The sequence below is a fragment of the Magnolia sinica genome, chromosome 2, assembly GCF_029962835.1.
Source record: "Magnolia sinica isolate HGM2019 chromosome 2, MsV1, whole genome shotgun sequence".
In the NCBI taxonomy this organism is placed as follows: Eukaryota; Viridiplantae; Streptophyta; class Magnoliopsida; order Magnoliales; family Magnoliaceae; genus Magnolia; species Magnolia sinica.
Window position 1 is genome coordinate 138,397,850 of NC_080574.1, and position 19,267 is coordinate 138,417,116.

At 39.5% G+C, this 19,267-nt stretch overlaps 1 protein-coding gene across 4 annotated transcripts; it reads right to left on the reverse strand.

The window, feature by feature from the left end:
- Positions 1 to 4,286: 4,286 nt before the first annotated feature.
- Positions 4,287 to 18,783, reverse strand: LOC131237905 (histone deacetylase 6). 4 transcript variants are annotated; one of them, XR_009167459.1, is made up of 7 exons: positions 18,212 to 18,783; positions 15,292 to 15,732; positions 15,046 to 15,188; positions 13,762 to 13,852; positions 13,531 to 13,664; positions 4,924 to 5,038; positions 4,287 to 4,812 (listed from the first exon to the last, which is right to left on the reverse strand). XR_009167459.1 is itself a non-coding variant. In XM_058235960.1 (6 exons), exons 1-6 carry the CDS (start codon positions 18,749 to 18,751, stop codon positions 4,758 to 4,760), a joined length of 1,404 nt encoding a protein of 467 aa, XP_058091943.1. In that variant the 5' UTR covers positions 18,752 to 18,782; the 3' UTR covers positions 4,287 to 4,757. The 4 variants fall into 4 exon arrangements, 2 of the variants coding, with proteins under 2 accessions (XP_058091943.1, XP_058091944.1); XR_009167460.1 differs by lacking the exon at positions 4,924 to 5,038 and adding an exon at positions 12,618 to 12,722 and having other exon boundaries at positions 18,212 to 18,782; XM_058235960.1 differs by lacking the exon at positions 4,924 to 5,038 and having other exon boundaries at positions 18,212 to 18,782.
- Between the last annotated feature and the right edge of the window lie 484 nt (positions 18,784 to 19,267).

Sequence of the window (19,267 nt, forward strand, 5' to 3'; positions counted from 1 at the left end):
TAATTCATAGGTTTCCAGTTTGGATGGTTTATATTTATCTTACTAAAAAGAGTCATTGATTTAGACCATTCATCAACATGTAGTCTACCTTGGATTGTCTATCCTCCTAAAAAAATCACCCTGAACAGATGATCTAGCCCTCTGACATTTGAAAAGGAAATGAACTGCCCATATTTATTATACTAGAAAGGGCCCTATCAGCGGGAATCCCCTCAGCTTTCTTCAACCATCCATCTGCCAGCCGCTGATCCAACTGAAATGGCTCAACAAGTACCAAAAACAGAATGAAAATGGTCCACATTCAACCAGCAACTTACCGACTGGATGGTCAGCCAACAATTGCAATTTTTGACTTACAGGGTATCTAAAAGTCGGCCTACCAGATCAACGGCACCGATCACTGTAATCTGGAATTTTAATCCAGCAACCTGTGTTAGCATTCGGTCCAATTTGAACATTTGGCCAATGTTTGGATGATGCTTTGGCAGTGAATCCTTCTTCCCGGGGAACTCAAGACTCCTGTAATAACAACTTGGAACAGGATTCTTGAAGCCAACCTCAATTAATTTGGATAAGGCTTAGATGGTGATCAACATAAGTGGGTCCCACTTGAATTGCGTTCCAAATCAGTTACCGGACTAATTTTCTTTTCTAGCATAATCTATATGAAACTTTTATTTTGTAGCCATTGATTGAATGGTTAGGAACTTGACATCATCTGGTTGAAACGATTTTAGGAGGGGCTGGGAAATGGGCCCCACAAACTAGATGGTTGAATCAAAAGTCAAGCCTTAGAGGGACAGGCAATCAAGGGCAGGTGTCTCATGATGCCCAAGATCCATATTAATCATCGAACCTTCTAGCATAATCAATGGAATATAGAGCATCCATTTCCTGAATTTTAAAAGGACAATCAAAGGTGGGCCTCACGTGATAGATAGTCCTTGTTAATGGTTGGGCAATAAAAACTAATGCCCCACATTAGCCGGGCACTGATTCACATCAATGATTTAACCATTTTCAGTATAATTAATACAGTTTGTCCATTTCTGTAGCCATTGATTGGATTATTAAAATCATTAGATCAAAGTGATTTTTGAGAGGGATGGATAATAAAAATTAATGTTGGATCCACATGATAAATATGAACATCTATTTTCCTAGCTGTTGATTGAATCCCATTTCTGTAGCCATTGATTGGATTATTAAAATCATTGGATCAAAGTGATTTTTGAGAGGGATGGATAATAAAAATTAATGTTGGATCCACATGATAAATATGAACATCTATTTTCCTAGCTGTTGATTGAATCAATGTGTGGCCCACCTAATGAGTGTGCCATTCTAGATTTGGACACAGTCAGATTCAGATAGAACCCACATTCAGGCACTATTTCTGCAGCATTAAGCTGAATATCTAGCAATCCTAACTATGGAATATTTGGCCTTCTTTGTTGAATGTGAACCATTGCTACATTTACGATCTTAAGCATCAATTTGTTGGCCCACCAATAGAGGGGGTTAGGGTGAGCAGACCTGGATGACACCTGATCAGTTGGAAAAGAACACAAAAAATCGCCTGAACTGAAGGCAGGAATTCCTGCCTAAACGTACAATAAATAGGCCATTACTGTCCAATGCCCTTTCCCTGCCTTTAATAGGAATCTCAGGTTTGGCAGGCCCCCACACTCTTATTATAGTACAGGTATTTTGCTGACTACCACACCAACCTTTACTCAAAAGGCATACGTGGTAACCCAGCAAGTGTGTAGGACATCTGATACGAATATAAGGTGGGCCCCACAGTTGAGAAGAAATTGTGTACGTACCAATCTGGGAGTGCCTACTTTTCTTTTTTCTTTTTCTTTTTTTGGAAGTTAAAGAGATCCATGGACATACAGTTTCAAGGAAAATTGGAGAAATCGAAACCAATTTTCGTTGTTTGTGAGTCTTTGTGAATTTCCATAAAGATTGTGATGTTATATCCATTTCAAGTGCCGTCTGCTCGTTTTCAACTGTTGGAAAGAAATGTGGAAATGAAAATGATAGACAAGAAATTAGCTGTTGGAAATGAAATTAGTGTGGGCAGGCATTATGTAATTCGCTGGGGGCTGATTGCCACTAGCCGGTGGCCCATTTTTCATGTGAATTGCCGACCGGTTATTCTATTGTCAGCCCTTTACCCGGTTCATCATGAAATAACAGTCCAACAACAGAAGGATTCTTCATATTGCCAATGCACATTACATCGTTACATTTAAAGATCAAACGGGGTTTTTTGAGAGAGCAGCCATCACCGACTGTTTGCTCCCTACATGTGTGGGTTTAACTCCCTTCTCTGGCTTTACCCAGTACATGTGATTGTGGGTATCCCTAGGGAATAGTCTTGCCTTCAAAGGAGCGGATATACTATGCGTCTTTAATATTTAAAATAAAAATTAAAAAAAAAAAACTGTTGGTAATCAAAGCAACCCCCTTTCACAGTGAAAGCACACACTCACAGGGGAGGGAGTGGATTAGGTGTGGCCCCATACTGTGCGGCCCACCTTGATGTATAAATTCTTTATACATGATGTCCATGCGCTTTTTCAGATCATTTCATGGAATAATCTCAAAATTAAAGAAAGTACAAATCTCAAGTGAACCATACTCTAAGAACTCTAAGAAACAATGGAGATGAAAGCAACTTCCTAAGGCCCACCTTAATGTTTAATTTGTTATCCAACCTATTGATAAGGTCACATAAATCCCAGACAAAGGGAATAAAAACAAATATTAGCTTGATCCAAAACTTTAGTGGCCTATTAATAGTCAATCACCACTGTTTCCTATTGTATGGTCCACCTGAGAATTGAATCTGCTTCATTTTTGGGCTCATGCTCTAAACTGACCTAGACGGCATGGACATAGAATACATGTATCAAGGTAGGCCCCACGTTGGTACTCTCATTTTCAAACTGCCCATTTATAACGTGAGATCTGATCACATACAGGCTGCGTGCCTGGCAAGACCCACACAGTTCATTTTCAGCCATTGAAATTATATAAATGGCTGACAAACATTATTTTTTAGCCACACGATGTTTACTGTGTACCTTACCTGATGAATGGTCAGGATCTCTGACACATGTGCCGCCCTCCCTCTCCAGTATATAATAGCAGCAGGCGGTGTCGTGGACCAAGAGTCGTGATAGATGAGATGAATGAGATAAAGAGTCCGGCGTGTTTCCTAAGGGAATGGAGGTGGAAGAAATGCAAACAATGGCGAATTCAAGAAATCAAACTCCCCCGACAGGAAAGCATGTCCATGGAGATGTCCCATTCACCCACTTCCATGCTCCCAAGCTGGCAAGGCCTCTGTTTGGGTAGAGTGTAACCAAAGAACTTGTCACACCAAAGGATCATTTTCTTTTCCATGATTGACCATCTCTCTCTCTCTCTCTCTCTCTCTCTCTCTCTAAACAAACAAATTAGAAAAACTCCAATACACTAGTAGAATGGTATAGTTCATATGCAGGAACATTGAAATTGTACAAGTGTATTTAATTTAAATCAAACTGCCCAATAACAGGCCTCACTTCAGATGGACTGTAAACCAACCACTGCACCAAATCAATGCCCAACCTGTCCCATTAGTGGATAATGGACAGCTAAAATGAGAATTAACAATGATCGGATTTAACCAACAAGTGTCCATTATTGCACAAGCATATGAAAACGGGGGCAGAGTATCAAATAAAAGCTCATTGTCTACTTCCGGACAAAGTGTAATTTGGTGGACCTACTAGTTAATTGATGAAATGAATCTGATGCGCATATGATAATCAAAGAGGCTCAAGAACAGAAACATGCATCCTCAAACCTTGCACATGAGTGATGACTGTCCACAAATACTACTTAGATGGTCCAGAGAGTTGGACCCAATGTAGACAGCTGTTTGTTTCACTCAGTTGAAACACAATATACAAAACTGACAGACGGCTAAATAGCCTTCCATTTCTTTTGTACACTGGCCCAACTGAGGAGTGAAAGCCATGTTTGAACAGATCTAAACATCCCACACACGTCAAACATGTGTTATATTGCAAGATATGCTTGCTTGTAGACGTACAGGCCCCGCACCCTTGCCGGCTTAGGCACTGGAGAGAAAAACAAAAGACTAAAGAAACTCAAAAAGCTGATCATGTTTGGTATCATCCTTCTGCAATATCTGTGTTTTCTATACGTGTACACCTTGAACTACTGAAAAAAAAAAAAAATTTAAAAAAAAAAAGGGAGAAGAAGGAAACCACACAAGTGTCATGAGTTATCTTTTACAGATGCATTGCATAGAGTCAGTAATGTGAATTCAACTCCTACTCATGTTAGTATGGGTATTTTTCAGGAGAAATAATTGGATGACAACAACACTTTTTAATCCCTACCTTAACCTGTCATTCTTCGCTGGCCCATGAAAACAATATAAAAGGAATATGAGTTGCTAACAATCCAATGATTCAGAGAAAATGCAGTCCTTGGACTCCCCTTTGAAAAGATCCAGGATCGCATCCATGTGCATTTACTGAGAGAGAAATTCACAGAATTGTGATGATGATTTTTGAATTGCAGATCGATGATTTAGAGGAATGGAGAAGTGGACCAGAATCCAACTCAAAGGAGCTTCTTCATGAAAGAGAAATGGCATGATGACAAGCATGTAAGGTTTCTTCATCTTTGGCTTCAGCTTTTCTTCTTCTTCTTTTTTTCATACTTCCGCATCAAGTTTCCTCTGCTTTGATTAAAGGTTCCTCTTTGGTTTCAGCTTTGACGCTTCTGTGTAAACAAAAATAAATTAAAATAACGAAAAACTCACGAGAAATTATCTGAAAGCATAGGAACTACCTAAAGTATTCAATACTTTACTGTAATGCATGTCTAAGCTACCTATTCTCTTGTGGCCATTTGGGGAAAAGAAAGGTTTTATACAGACTCCAATTGGCAGAAGTCAATGGACCTCCATGAGATGATACAGGGTCAAGAGAGTCTACTGGATAGAGGACTGAAAATCCAACAAAATGCGATCAATTACTTTGAAAAAAGTTTGATACTCTGGCAGTGTGATGGATGATACACAGGCACTACTAAATTACTTAGAAATTGCAAACTTGGAATACAAATAATCCACATCAAACTGTCCAAATTGTGGGTCCCTGCTTAGATGTATCATAACCCAACATTATGCTTATTTCATTAGCTAACTAGCCGATTGGTGCACATTTATTGTAGTGTTAAAAGCAAAATATCCAAGTCCTATATATATAAAACAACGGTCTTCAGCCAATCTGATTTTGGTGCTGTGACTTGAGAGAGTGTGTCCCACAATTAGGTGGTTTAATGGGAGAATATACACCTCGTGTACAGTTCTAAGTGCCTGCATATGAAATGTCACACACAGTCAGGGGATCAAAGAACTCCCCAAAGTGTAATGTCTGGTTGGGTGAAGAAGATAAGATACAGCGATCCCCAAACAATACTCTCGCATCTTAATTGAATCTTTCAGCACCTTAAATGAGCTCTTAAACATTTTGCTGACTTCAATAGTGCAAGAATGCATTTTGCTTCACCTTGGAATCTTTTCAAGCTAGTCAATTTCAGTCTTTACATACAAGCTTCAAAGTGCGAATGTAGTAGAATCAAAGATCTACTAAAACAGTGCCTAGAGAGCTGGACTGCAATGCATGTTGGAGAGCTTAAATATCTGTGAACATCCCTTTCCCCATAATGCAAAATAGTTGGGCTGAAGTGAAATGTTCGGCATGATCGTCTTAGCAAATGAGTGGTGTTTGGTAAACATGTATGATGGGCTCCATGCTACCCCCTGCTTGAGAATCTCCTTTCCATTTTTGGTGCAATGATGATATGTTTGCGTACTTAACGAGCTTGCCCAGCATTGCATGTGCTAGAATGAACTGTTCATGATTCCCCTCTGCTAGCAGTTGGAAATAGTTGTGCTAAGCATTGTTCAAAAACCTGAAAACTTGACTCAATGTTCGGCCAGGTCGGGTCAACTCAGAGACTCATCAAGTCTTCAGTTGACTTGACTTGATATATAAAAATTAAATAAAATAGTTAGAATAGTTAAAAACAAAAATAGAGAAAGTACAAATTTTTGATTTTAAAAAAAGAAGAAGAAGAAGAAGAAGAAGATTGAACTACCCAATGACAAGGGAGTGGTTAGTTTAGTTAACGGTGGGAACTACCAAATGAATGTGCCGAGTCTGACACACCTGTCCATGTTGGCATGTCTTTACTGAATCAGTGCCAAGTGGGTTTTCAGTTTGTACAAATGCAGAAAGTAGAGCCCATGGATGACAAATGCACCAAAAATCCTTTGGAAGAATCCTAACCCTTAGTCAACAAATAGGCAGGGAAGAGATACACATACAACTGTGTAAAGGGTGTGGGATATCAAATCCTTGCACCAGGTGGGCCTCACTGTGCAGTATTTCAGCCAATGGACCAGGCCTGGCCCTAGTAACATCAAATTTTCAAACAGGGTAAACCCAAACGCCCAGCCCAACCATTTCAATATCCAGGTGGGGGCCTGACCCGTTGCCAGGCCTACTGAGTAGTAATGACCTTAGTTCATGAAAGAATTATTTATGTTGAACGGGAAGTGTAAGTTTGTTTTGTTTCAACCGCAGGTTGAATGGAACAAGAAAATGGTCAGCATCGTGGTTCACCCAATATTTAGACAGAAGATGATACATCGTGTGCCCATGTGATTGACCTTCTGATCTTTAAATCATGTAGCCGTGTAACTTCACCACTGAAGTGTGAGGCCCACATGCAGTGTTGTCAAAATCCTACGATTTACGACTTACAATATTAATTGAATTTTAAGCAAAACAATTTGAATCCCAACCTTGAAACCCTTTATATATGAATCCTACGATTCTATGATTTGAATCCTGCGATTTACAGTTCAACTCCCAATTTACAATTCAATTTATACTTGTTCTCTTCTATTTTAAGCTTCACTTGGCTTTCATTTTGTGTTTTTAAAACGGTGGGGACTTAAGAATCGTTCAGAAAAGGTAAATTATTTTATTTGTTCTTTATATGAGATTAAATGATATATGTTCTCTTCAACATTAAATCATGTAGCTTTTTTCTTTTTTTTCTTTTTTTTTTTACTTCTTAACTGCTTCAAAAACCAAATTGATGTATGACTTACCAGTAATGTTTTTATGGATAGTTATGATCACACTGACTTATATGTATTATGGAATGATGTATAGAAATCAAAATATCTTTTTTCGTCAGTCTATAGTATGTTTTTCAAAGAAATTTTCTGAAAAGACAAACAAAAAAAAAAAGAAAAGAAAAGAATAAAGAATAAGAATCTTTTAACACTATCATGACATGGTATTACTTGGTGCACATTGATGGCAAAAGGAAAATTGATGAGTTCTAAAAAAAAAAACTGATTTATTTATATTTTTCATATTTTTAATTTTTAAGAAAATTGTAATATAAAAATTTAAAAAATTTAAAAAAAAAAAAAATCTTCCTTTTCTCACTCTATAGCGAGGCCCAATCATGCATGGATCATTATTCAAAAATCAGGCTGGTTGACTAAACGGCTAAGACTCTATTTTCTCTCTAAAATGAAAAGAAAAAACTAGAAAAACAAAAAAGGGGCATGAAAATTTTTTAAAAAATAAAAATAAAAATAAAATACAAGACAATATGATAATAAAAATAAAAGTAAAAATTACAAGACAATATAATAAAAATGGGGAGAATGTGTGGATGAATGGAATTTCAGCCCCACAAAATGAAAAAAAAAAAAAAAAACCACCATTTGGATGACCCCGGTGGATGATGGATTTTCATTAGTTGTTTTCTAGTAAATGTATGGATGGAGTTGATACGAGGATGTGGAGAATGGAAGATCATAATCAATAGATTATGGGAGTTGAGGGGTTTTTTAATTATCTGAGGTAGAAAACTTGATGAGGAAAATTTAAAAGGAGGGACTTCATTTTAGTATCCATGAATCGCGTTAAGTTAACCGAGTCAGTGAGTAGGCTTGATGAGTTTCATCAAGTCTCAACTGAATCTCTTTGAGCAGCAATTTTCAAATTGACTTGGATGAAAATCTCGTCAAGTTGGCTCGGCCAAGTTTCTAGACAAGTTGCTGATTTTTAGAACTATTGTGCTAATGTGAAATGTGGGTGTCACTATGCTGGCATATGACTGGCTTTGGTAACCATGCATCAGCAGATTCCTGGCTATTTTGTGCAGCCAACTATTTGAGCATGACCTTTCATGCATGCAACCACTTTGTGCTTGACAGTTTGCCTGGCAACAACCACTCCATGACCATACTTTGCTTGCTCGCCTTTTGCAGCCTAAGTGTAATATTGGTGAGAGCGTGATGGCTTGAAAATGGTATTAATGTGGACGATTGACATGGCCAGTACCAAGAGCCTGTGTAAAAGAGGAAGACTGGTGTCTAGTGGGCAGCCGATTATAAAACTTTTGTCAGTTAACATTTAGAAGCCAACCCCAAATTGCTACGAAGACTAAGATATGATGATGAATCAGAATTTTATAGGAGAAACAAGTACACATTACATCAAGGTGCAAGAGCCCCCAATTTTTGAAGCAGACCTATGGACAGCCCCTCGAGATTAAGTGTCTTGCTTGGAGTTCCCCCCTAAGTGTGACCAAAATTAAGCAAGGTCAAGTCCAACAATATTCCCTAATCTCTTCATCCAGTTAGCCAATCTCCATTGACGGTCTCCCATCCCTCTCACCCATCTCAATGCATTAGATGAGTCTCCTTCGATCAACATGAGCACCAGATGGATACCCATTATCTCTTTGACACCAATCCAAAGCGCCTGATCTCTACTTCATACAAATCACAAGAGTCAATAGAACCAAAGAATATCCACAAGTCTTCTCCCCTCTTGTCCAAGCTACACTGGAAACCCTCGCAAGACTTTGGTTCCCAATGAAACTCCCATAGAAATACATTAGATATATGCATTAAGTGCCTTAACATGTGTTTATAGAATCCTAAGAGAGGGGGTTTTTCTACCCAAGGGGCTGATGGTAGCAAGGCGGCATAAAAGAAGCTTCCACACATACCTCACAGATGTCTTCTTTTTCTAGTAATTTTCTCCAGATTCAAATAAGATAATTCGCTCACAGTCGACAATTCACCTAGGTGTCATATTGTCACTCATGGTTGTCAGTAGGTAGAACCGTTATTATACTGTGTTTAGCTGTGGGAGTGAAAGCTCATCGAGCCATTAGCTAGTTAATGAAAGTTTTCTACTGTACATACTTCTTTTTTGTTTTTTAATCACTTCAGCACCCAAAAAAAAAAGTGTGTCAAATTCCATGCCCATCATTGCAATTCATACATGGATCCAGTATTTAACAAATGGGGTGCGCTCCTTTCATGGTGCCAACTTATTGTTTGATCCACATAGCGTGTAAGTGACCCAACCGTCCAAATTCAAGTGGTGAAGCCCACTTGATGATTGGATTGGGTTGATTTTTGGGGTGTCCCATCATCATGGAGGAGTGCACTTGGATGGAAAACACATTGGGAGAACCTTTTGGACAGGTTAGATGTCACACGCACGTGCACACACACACACACCACTAGGCCTGGCAATGGATCGGGTTGGGTCCCAGTCAGAGACAGCCCAAGCCTGACCCATTTAATAAATGGGTCAAGAAATCTGGCCCTAACCCAGCCTGCTACCCATTACCCGGTGACCCAACCCGACACACTTAAAATTTCTAAAGCCTAAACCTAACCCATTTAATTGTAGTCGGATCAAGCTCAACTGACTGACCCAACCAAACCCATGCACTCACTTTAATCTCTCATATTAGGCTTCTTCGCTATTCTTGGAGTTTTCATGTTGTATGGAGCTCACTATTACGCGCTTATTGGATTGGGTTGTTCACAACATGTGAAGAAAAGCATGGGTCTGGTTGGGCGAGTTGGTTGAGCAATCATCTCATCTACACACTTGTAGAAGAGTAATACACGTATATATTCAGATATCTTTGTTTCAGGTTATGGCTTTGGTCAGGTCGGGTCATTTGGCATGGTCCATTGATTCAATATGTGGGCGGGTCAAGTTGGGTTGGCCTAGACCCAAGGGGGGTGAATGGTATTTTACCAAAGTGTTTCCACCTAGGCCCCGACAATGTAAGGCGTCTTGCATGAACTCAGCCACACCCGTGTCCAGGCTGGAGAAACCACCTTCGCCCTTGTCTTGCCTAAACCCAAGCCCTCGACCCATTTATCTAAATGGGCTACTTTTTTCGCCCAAGCCCAACCCACAACCTGACCTAACTTTGGCCGAACTCGGCTTAGAAGCAGATCAAGCCAATTGACACATGGGTTGACCAGACCCATTGCCGCCCCTACACACCATGCGTATCCCACAGCCCAGTTCCGCCATTACAATGGTGGTACTAGTACACTAGAGTGGCCCCCTTATTACATAATATATCATGAGAAGATAAATACATTTTGTTCCAACATTATTCAATCATTCTGCTTAAAATTTGAAACCTGAAGAAATTTTGCTTTAGATGCCCCAAGTCTGTGATTGTGAAGATAGATAAACTTATAAGAAATATCCTTTAGATGCCCCAAGTCTATGATTTTGAAGATAGATAAACTTAGTAGAAATTTCCTCTAGCAAGGTGGTTCGTCTGGTGTTACGTTCTCCCTCCTCGATTGGAAAGAGGTTTGTGCTCCTTATGAGGATGGAGGGGCTAACATCAAGGACCTCCTAGTTAATGAAACTCTATTGGGCAAATGGGTGTGGAAGTTTGGGAATGAAGAAGATAGTTTGTGGTGACATCATAATCACTAAATATGGTTGCACCAGATTCAGGTGGTGGACTAGGAATTCCTCCTTTTACCGCGCTTCATTCTTGTGGAGAGGAATAGCCAGATCTACGTCGGCTATGTTTAAAGGAATTTCTTTTCATTTGAGTAAAGGCTCCAGAATAGGATTTTGGCTAGACATTTAGAATGGTGATCGTTCTCTAGCTGAATCTCATCCTACATTGTTTGCGGTCTCTTCAGACCCGAACACTTTGGTCAGGCATATGGATCCCCTCCATTCCGTAGGAACTTCTCAGATTTTGAATTAGAGGAGATTACTCATCTACTTTCCCAATTGCAGGGGGTTTCCTTGCCTATTTCTTCGCCATCGGAAGACTCTTTACACTGGTCATTGACGAGTTGGGGCTTTTTTCAGTGCAATCTTTCTACAAGTCTTTGTTAGCATCAGCTTTTTTCCTCTTGCTACCACACCAGTTCGGAATGGTTCTGCCTCCTATGTTAGCAGCATTCGGTTATCTCACAAGAAGAAAAAGAATATTAACAGTTGATAATTTGAGTAGAAGAGGAATGCAGATCCCGAATGTGTGCCTTCTTTGCCTTTAAGGGGAGGACTCTGTAGATCACCTTCTCATTCATTGCCCATTCATTTCCGACATCTGGTGGAGTGTCCTCAGGTTGGCAGGCACTTCTTGGGTGATGCCAAACTTGATAGATGACTTGTTTTGCAGTTGGCATGCCGACTCTGGAGGAGCTTGAGGGGGGGGGGGGGGGGGGATGATGGATTATCCTTCTGGCGGTCCTATGGGTTGTTTGGGCAAAAGGAAATAATCGATGCTTTATGAATATTTTGGTTTCTCCAACGACGGTTTTCTCGGGAGTTTTAGTTTTTTCAGAGACTAGGCACCTTAGATTCTGTTCTGAGAGAGTGTTTTGGTTGCTATGGAGCGGTTTTGTGTTTTTTCTTAGTTTTTGTTCTTTTCATGTTGAATTCCTATTTTTCTTTCTTTTTGCCTTTTGTTCTCTTCTTCTTTTTTTTTCTCTTCCTTTTTCCTTTGTTCTCTTTTGTGTCCTTCCAATAAAATTCTCATCTTTAAAAAATAAAAATAAAAATTGAATCCTGAAAGAGAAAAAAAAAATAGCAAAACTGGAATAAAATTCCCACAATCAGAGCGAGGAGGAGCAAACCTCTTCTGGTCAAATTATACGCAAGAGAATTCACTTCTCTACCTAAATGCGAAAATGAAATGTTCAGCCTCAAGGCAAGTGAATTTCATAGAGTACATAGGATAATTTCCAAGCTTCGATCCATTACAGCCATGGATGCACACATGTGCGCGCTCGCACATGCACAGACACAAAAACCTCCTCTACCTAGATTACCCGTAAAAGAATTCACTTCTTTACCTACATAGGAGAATTCACTTCTTTACCTACATGGGAAAACAAAATGTTTGGCCTTGAGGCGAGGAAACAAATTTTTCATCATTTAGCTCTGAGGCAAAGATGCGAATTTCATCATTTGGCTTTGAGGCAAGGAAGTGAATTTCATCAAGCACAAACAACAATTTCCAGGGTTTCCCAAGGACAATAATATGCTTAATTTCCTACAAATTAATGCGCAAATAAATTAGAGACAACTGAAATTTTGTTAAAAGAAAACAAAGAAGACAAAAAAAAAAAATATTTGAAAATTACTAATAAAAATTGTGAATTTTATAACTTCTCAAGAGGAATGCTCACATACACCTCAATAGGTTGTAAGTTACCATCCACCTTGCGCACACACCAACATGTCAGGCATCCACCACATCTGAGCTTTCCAAAAGGTTGGCCCCACCATGAAGATTACCTAGGGAAAATGAGGTGGATACACATTCATCAGGTGGGCCAAACATGTATATTGAATCAGACCATCGATTGTCCATTGTTTTGTATAGGATCCACATTCATCAGGTGGGCCAAACATGTATATTGAATGAAACCATCGATTGTCCATTGTTTTGTATAGTGGGGCACACATGATGAGTGGATCAGCCTGATTTGTGCACTGGTGGGTTCACGGTGGGCCCAACCTTTTGGGTGGCTTAGATGAGGTACACCCAACATGTTGGCACCGTTTGTGCAAGCTGGAAGGCTACTTACCATCCATCAAAATGTCCACAGATACTGTACATTTACCAATATATGAATGAAATCTAAAGAGTTGACTCACTCAATGAGGGCCCAGACTACCTCAGCAATTGAATGAGATCTTTGAGTTTCAAAAGCTTAAAGTGTATACTAACCTTTTGAGATTTGGAATACTCAAAAGGAGAACTTTCAGTATTCCAGTGAATTTTTGGCAGGTGAAGAAAAAGAGTTTGAAGAAAAGAAAAGAGTTACCACTTTCTCTTGAGCCGAGTCAACTGAGAAAGCTTTCAAGTACTTAATTGAATGTCTAAATGCTCACTTTAACTAATAACAAAAACATACATTCTTGCATGTAATCATGGCCTAATATGACAGCATTCATGGGAACCTTAAACCATTTCCTATCATTGAGGATAATAAATAAATTGCTATTGGAAAAAAGAAAAAGAGAGAACCACAAATCCTACTCCAAAGTTTCAGACTCAAGTCAGGATGCAATGGGATGAAACACAGAAAAGAAACAATACCTCATGTCAGGGTTCCCCATAGAATGAGCATCAACATTCAAGGCACGAGGCTTCACGTCTTCCCCAAATTCAGATCCATAATATTGACCATCCCATATACGACATTTTGGCCTTTGGTCCATATCTTCTTCTTCCTATATTCAAAGCAATTCATCTGGAATGATTAGGATGAAATGCAAAATAAGGTGTCCTTAAAACAACTCAAATATTTAGGCTGCAGCAGAGACCCACCTCCTCTGGAGGTTCAGTATTGGGGGGTCTGGTCTGAAATGGTACACTGGGAACATGTTGAATATTTGAAAGTTGCTCCAGCAGCACATTCCTGATCAAAGCAAGAGAAAGACATGACTGCATTAGAATCAATGGTTCAGGATTTTCCTCACGATAAAGTAACCTAAGGAAATTTACAACATCGGCGTACTGGAATGAGAATTTTGTTGGAATCATGTTAATTTTGATGCCATCAGCTCGACTCCATATTCTCTTGATAAACCTAAAAAAATGGAGCCAAGTGGCATCCCAAGATTGTATTTATACAAATTCAAATTTAACCCAGCAGTGATGGTTTGAAGTGAACTACTGACATAAAGGCATAATCGTGTGGCCAAGGTCAAAGCTAGTTTTATCCTATGCAATAACGGGTGATGAATTTGAATGCCAACATTAACAATCCAAGACTAATATCTTTCCCATGTCCGATTGCTCTAGATGCTTTTTACAGTTATTACCACAGGAATCCCGTGGAATGTTTCAGAATAATCAAATCTGATGAGGACAACTATAGTCCATCGCAACAGTTTAGGAAAGGGTGTTTGTCAGCCAAACCCTGATATGTGACAAGTGGAAAGGTGGATTATGAAGGGCCATTTGTCGCCTAATACCTCACAGATGACAGGTGGGAAGGCAGATCTGGGTCATCCATCAAGTGGGCCCTTCCCATAGATGGCCTTCGGTTGAAAATCGCAGTGAGTGGAAGATCCTAGACATCAGTTTCTCTTGTAGATATCATTTTCATTCTGATTGTCAATTCAAAGACCACCTTCAATATAGATAAGATTGTCTGGTTGGAGTGATTTTCAACTGTAGCATATCCATGGACAGAACCCACTAGAGGGACGGTTTGGATCCATCATCCTACCTGGCAGGCATCAGGGTGTTAGGAACGGAAGGTCCCTTCCTAGTCCAGTACTCTCCAAGACTTAAGGTGAATATTTGAATGCGTATTGCTCAGCCATGTGTTGTTTTTTCTGCATTTAAAATTTTTCTAGGCAAAAGAATTTAAAATTTAAAAAAATTAAAAATTAAAAAATTTAAAAGATTGGAAAAAACATATGAATATATGATTTACATTTTTTAAGTTTCCAAGTATGGCCAATTTGGCCACTTGCAATCTTAGAATTCAACTTAATTTGCAGAGAGTTTGATTCCAACAACTGGCCATTAGTAAACATTGACAAATTAGTATAACATCATTTGATAGACTAAGAAAGTAGTAACGCAGTGCCAAAAGGTTACCTCATTTTCTCCAAATCTTTTTGTGAGTTCTGATTCTCCATGTTGCTTGGTTCAATATGGAGTGTATAGTCCGGTCCAAAGTATTCGTAATATTCATTGTAAGGCAATTTATTTTCAGGTTCCACCCCAACTGCAACCGCAGTCTGCACCAAGGCAACAATGAAAACACAAGCAACAACGGAACTTCAACACTAACTGCACCGGAACAAAAGGAAGACAAATGGTGTCATGAGCAATACAACATACCTCATAGCACCAGCAACGTGCTACATTACGTATCGTATAGCCTCCACCACCCAAAACCATCAGAGGGACGTTGAAGGATCTAAGGAAACGTAGACAATCCGCATGACCCCTCACTGACAAGTTGAAGCAACCTAGCCTATCTCCAGACAAAGAATCCGCCCCACATTGAAGAACAACTGCATCTGGCTGATAAACCTCCATGACTTTTTGAATGATGGGCCTAAATAGTCCCCGGAAACTGTCATCATCCATTCCATCATTTAAAGGGACGTTTAGAGCATAGTATTTTCCCTGACCAAATCCGACGTCCTTAAGATGCCCCGTTCCAGGAAAGTAATCTCCGTATTTGTGGAAAGATACAGTCATGACCCTGTCAGTTGTGAAAAATGCCTCTTCAACCCCATCTCCATGGTGAATGTCTATATCTACATACAGAACGCGCTGCACAATGCTATCAATTGAATCAGATAAAAGTCATCGATGGCTAAAACGCAGTTTATTGCATAAATTGGAGTTTGGGATGGATAGAAGTAAGCTAAATTCAGGAACAAAATAGAAACCACGTTGTGATTACTACATGATTGAGAAAACACATGCTACCATCTTTCTTAATTTTGAATGGGCTACAAATTGCACCTTTTTTTTGGTTGGACAGAAGGTAAAAGAGGAGAAAAAGCTCACAGAAACAACAGAACAAAAGAAACAAAACAGAAAAAAGCAACCCAACCCAATATCAATTGCACTTTATATTTTCTTTTCTTTTTTTCAAAAATCTTTATCTCTACATCTAATGCAATTGTATAAAAAGAAGATGAGACTCCAACACAAAAAGAGTAAATATATCCAATGCAACAATGCCCTATTATTCCCTAAGTAAAATACCAGAGGTAAATTGGATTTCCCAATTAAATGAATTGGTTCTTCCATTCTTCGACTTGTTATAATTTTCAATTTTTCCAATAAATAATATTTACAATCTATCAAAGTATTTAAAACGAATAAAACCATGTCTCATTCTTATGCCTAAAACATCATCATCATTGTCATCGTCAATGTCATTGTCCCAGCCTTTCTCCTAGCTGCTTGGGCTAAGTTTTCAAAAGAAAATCATATGTATCCTTACAGTTCTTGTTGACTTCAAGAATAGGTGGTTGACCAAAAAATATTGCTCTTATACCCTTCACAAAAATGCATGTTTCAAGATGCCCATTTGCACCTCATTTTTTCAATCAATAAATAATATAATAGTTGAGAAGGGTGTCTTTGGGAATTCAGTATTCAAAAAGACTTTTTCCTATTCCATTTTTAACCCTAGTGTAAAAAGTCATCTTCTACCTCTTTACTTTACCTTTTCTTTCTTCTTTACATTTTCTCTCATCTTTTCGTCAACCCTAAGAGAAAGAGATCTCTGCAAATAAATTCCAGCAACAAATGGATCTCCCACTCTTATTTTCAGTAAGAAATTAATCTACTTTCTTCGTCTTCTCTTCTTATCCATTCATTTCATGGGTCAAACTACAATAAACATCCAGATTGTGGGTACGTTTGTGGATGGCCCATGCACTTAAAATCCCTCAGATTTGAAGATAATATCTGGTATACATGTGGCCTTTTATTGGTTCTATGTGACCTTTTTTTTCCCTTTCTTTACCATTTCTTTCTTGGCTCCCTACTGGAAGGTTTAGGTATTTGTCAATCTTTGATTTGTTCGGTGCATGTAACATTGATCTTGGAGGCTTGGAGCCCATTACAAGTTCACAACTATTTAGATTAGGGAATAATGAGCCCCACTTGTACAAGGGAATTTCTCCCAGTTTTCATTGAAATCAGAAGGTTGGGGGTACATCATATGATTAGCATCACATCACCTGGATTTAAGAATCACACCCAAATAGCTGAGGAATCAGTCCATGACGCAATAGAATCTCTCCATGCATTGAAAAATTTTCAATCCTTTATTCCACTTTTCTTTTGAAGGATTTCAATCATTCATTCACTCAAATGTTCAACTATTCATAAAGTGCCTTTATGTGTTTAGTGTTTAGGTGTACATACACTCTTCGCAGAGCAAACAAAACCTCTAATCATAGCCATTCATTAAGTCTAATTCTAGACAATATTTTAATAAAACATCAAAATGACTAAAACGTCCTCAAATCCCATCAAAAAAAATGCCATAACCTTATGATCTTGGCTCGTTTCAAATCTTACTCAATAAACATTCAAACTAGACCAATTTAGTATCATCTGGAGATTTCAGACACCATTAGGCACTCGATGACTCACAAATAATAATAGTGGTAGTAGCAGTAGTAGTAGTAATCATAATAATAAGTGATCAAAACACTAAAGGGGAACTTCTTCAATAAGTCACTAACTCTAACTCAAACAACTAGCTAAATAATAAACCCTACGAGCTTGTAGACCAACGCTTTGACTACACATGTGGACTCCAATAACTAATCGACTACTCATGTAGAGCCCACAGGTTTATCTGAGCACTGTTCGATTCAGGTCGTGGGCCCGAATCTCTCATCAGCCAGAATACGGGTCCAACTCTTAGGTTGGTATCAAGATATCCAATTTTCAAACAGGAGCATCACACACTTATACTCTTGAGCAGAGCTACATTGCAGTGAACTAATTCTCTCAAAATCAGAACGCACCCGAACACCAATGAGGAATTTCAGTGTTTGAAGAAATCCAGTGATCAATACATGCAGGGCCCACCTTTCAATTATCCAAATCATTCGCACATGGGTGGGACCCATGGTCGCCAATGTTATAATCCCAACTGGCAAACCACACAAAAAGTGTACTATCTCACTACCAGAAGCAGACAATTGAAGGTGTGGTTATCAATTGCGGTGAGCACAGATATCATTTGAAGAAAGAAACAAGAAAATGGAATTCCACTCACCTTGTGAACCTTCAACAATTCAAGAATCCCCAGCACGATATCGTTCACGTAGCAGAACCCCGAAGCCTCGCATTTCTTGGCGTGATGCAGCCCACCAGCCCAGTTGACAGCAATGTCCGTGTCCCCACGGTTGATTCGGACGGCAGCGCCGATCGAGCCCCCGGCGGACGCCTGGCAGAATCCGAAGAGGCCGTCAAAGACAGGGCAGTCCTCGCCGACGTTGAAGCGCTTGAGGTCGCGGCCGAAGGTGGACGGATCGTGTTGCGTCTCCGGCGTGACGGAGGCGAGGAAATCGACGTAGTCGTCGGAGTGGAAGCGGCGGATGTCGTCGGGGGAGGCGGGGAACGGACGGTGGATCTGCATCAGACGGTGGAGAGAGTAGTGGACAATGAGGTTGTGGGCCATCCGGATGCGGTGGGGTTTCATCGGGTGGCCCTGGCCGTAGTAGTAGTCGCCGATGGACGGCTCGTAGAAGTAGCACACCCGGCGCTTTTTAGCATCGGGCCCTGATGGGAGGGCGACGCCGGAGGTGTCTGCCATCAAAAAGAGAGAGTGAAGGTTGGAAAGGAGCGGGGATTTTTGGGGGTTTATATGTAAGAGAAATTATCACATACAGCTGCTGTATTTAAACATTCACATACATCCTTTTTTTCCCTTCATATATTTTTTAGAATATCAGATCCGTATAAATTTTTACTGCGTTCTTAGTATTTGGTTCGAAAATAAGGATGATCCATTCATTAAGTAGCCCATAGGAATACAGTAAATCACATGAACGTCTGTTAATGATTTGATTTTGGTGTCTCTTTTGATAAGTTTAACGGACTGATTTACTTATCATATTATCTTCGTGGTGTGGTCCACTGTTTCCATGGATTGGATATTGTAAAAATATGATATATTGTGCGTAAAGGATTGGATGTATGTGAAAGTTAACATACAGCCACTGTATGTGGTGAGAAAAATGAGATGACAAAACCGGGAAGCGGGTAGCGGAACGCGGATTGCGTCCTACCCCTGCCCGTCTCCAGCTGGGAACGGGCATGAGCTTTGAGT

What these genes read in the sequence shown, in the direction of transcription:
- LOC131237905 (XM_058235960.1), bottom strand. Translation starts at nt 18,751, where the DNA reads ATGGCAGACACCTCCGGCGTCGCCCTCCCATCAGGGCCCGATGCTAAA. An exon ending in CACGTTGCTGGTGCTATGAG is followed by an intron (nt 15,189 to 15,291) that starts GTATGTTGTATT and finishes GCCTTGGTGCAG; the next exon opens with ACTGCGGTTGCAGTTGGGGT. An exon ending in ATACTGAACCTCCAGAGGAG is followed by an intron (nt 13,665 to 13,761) that starts GTGGGTCTCTGC and finishes CTTTGAATATAG; the next exon opens with GAAGAAGAAGATATGGACCA.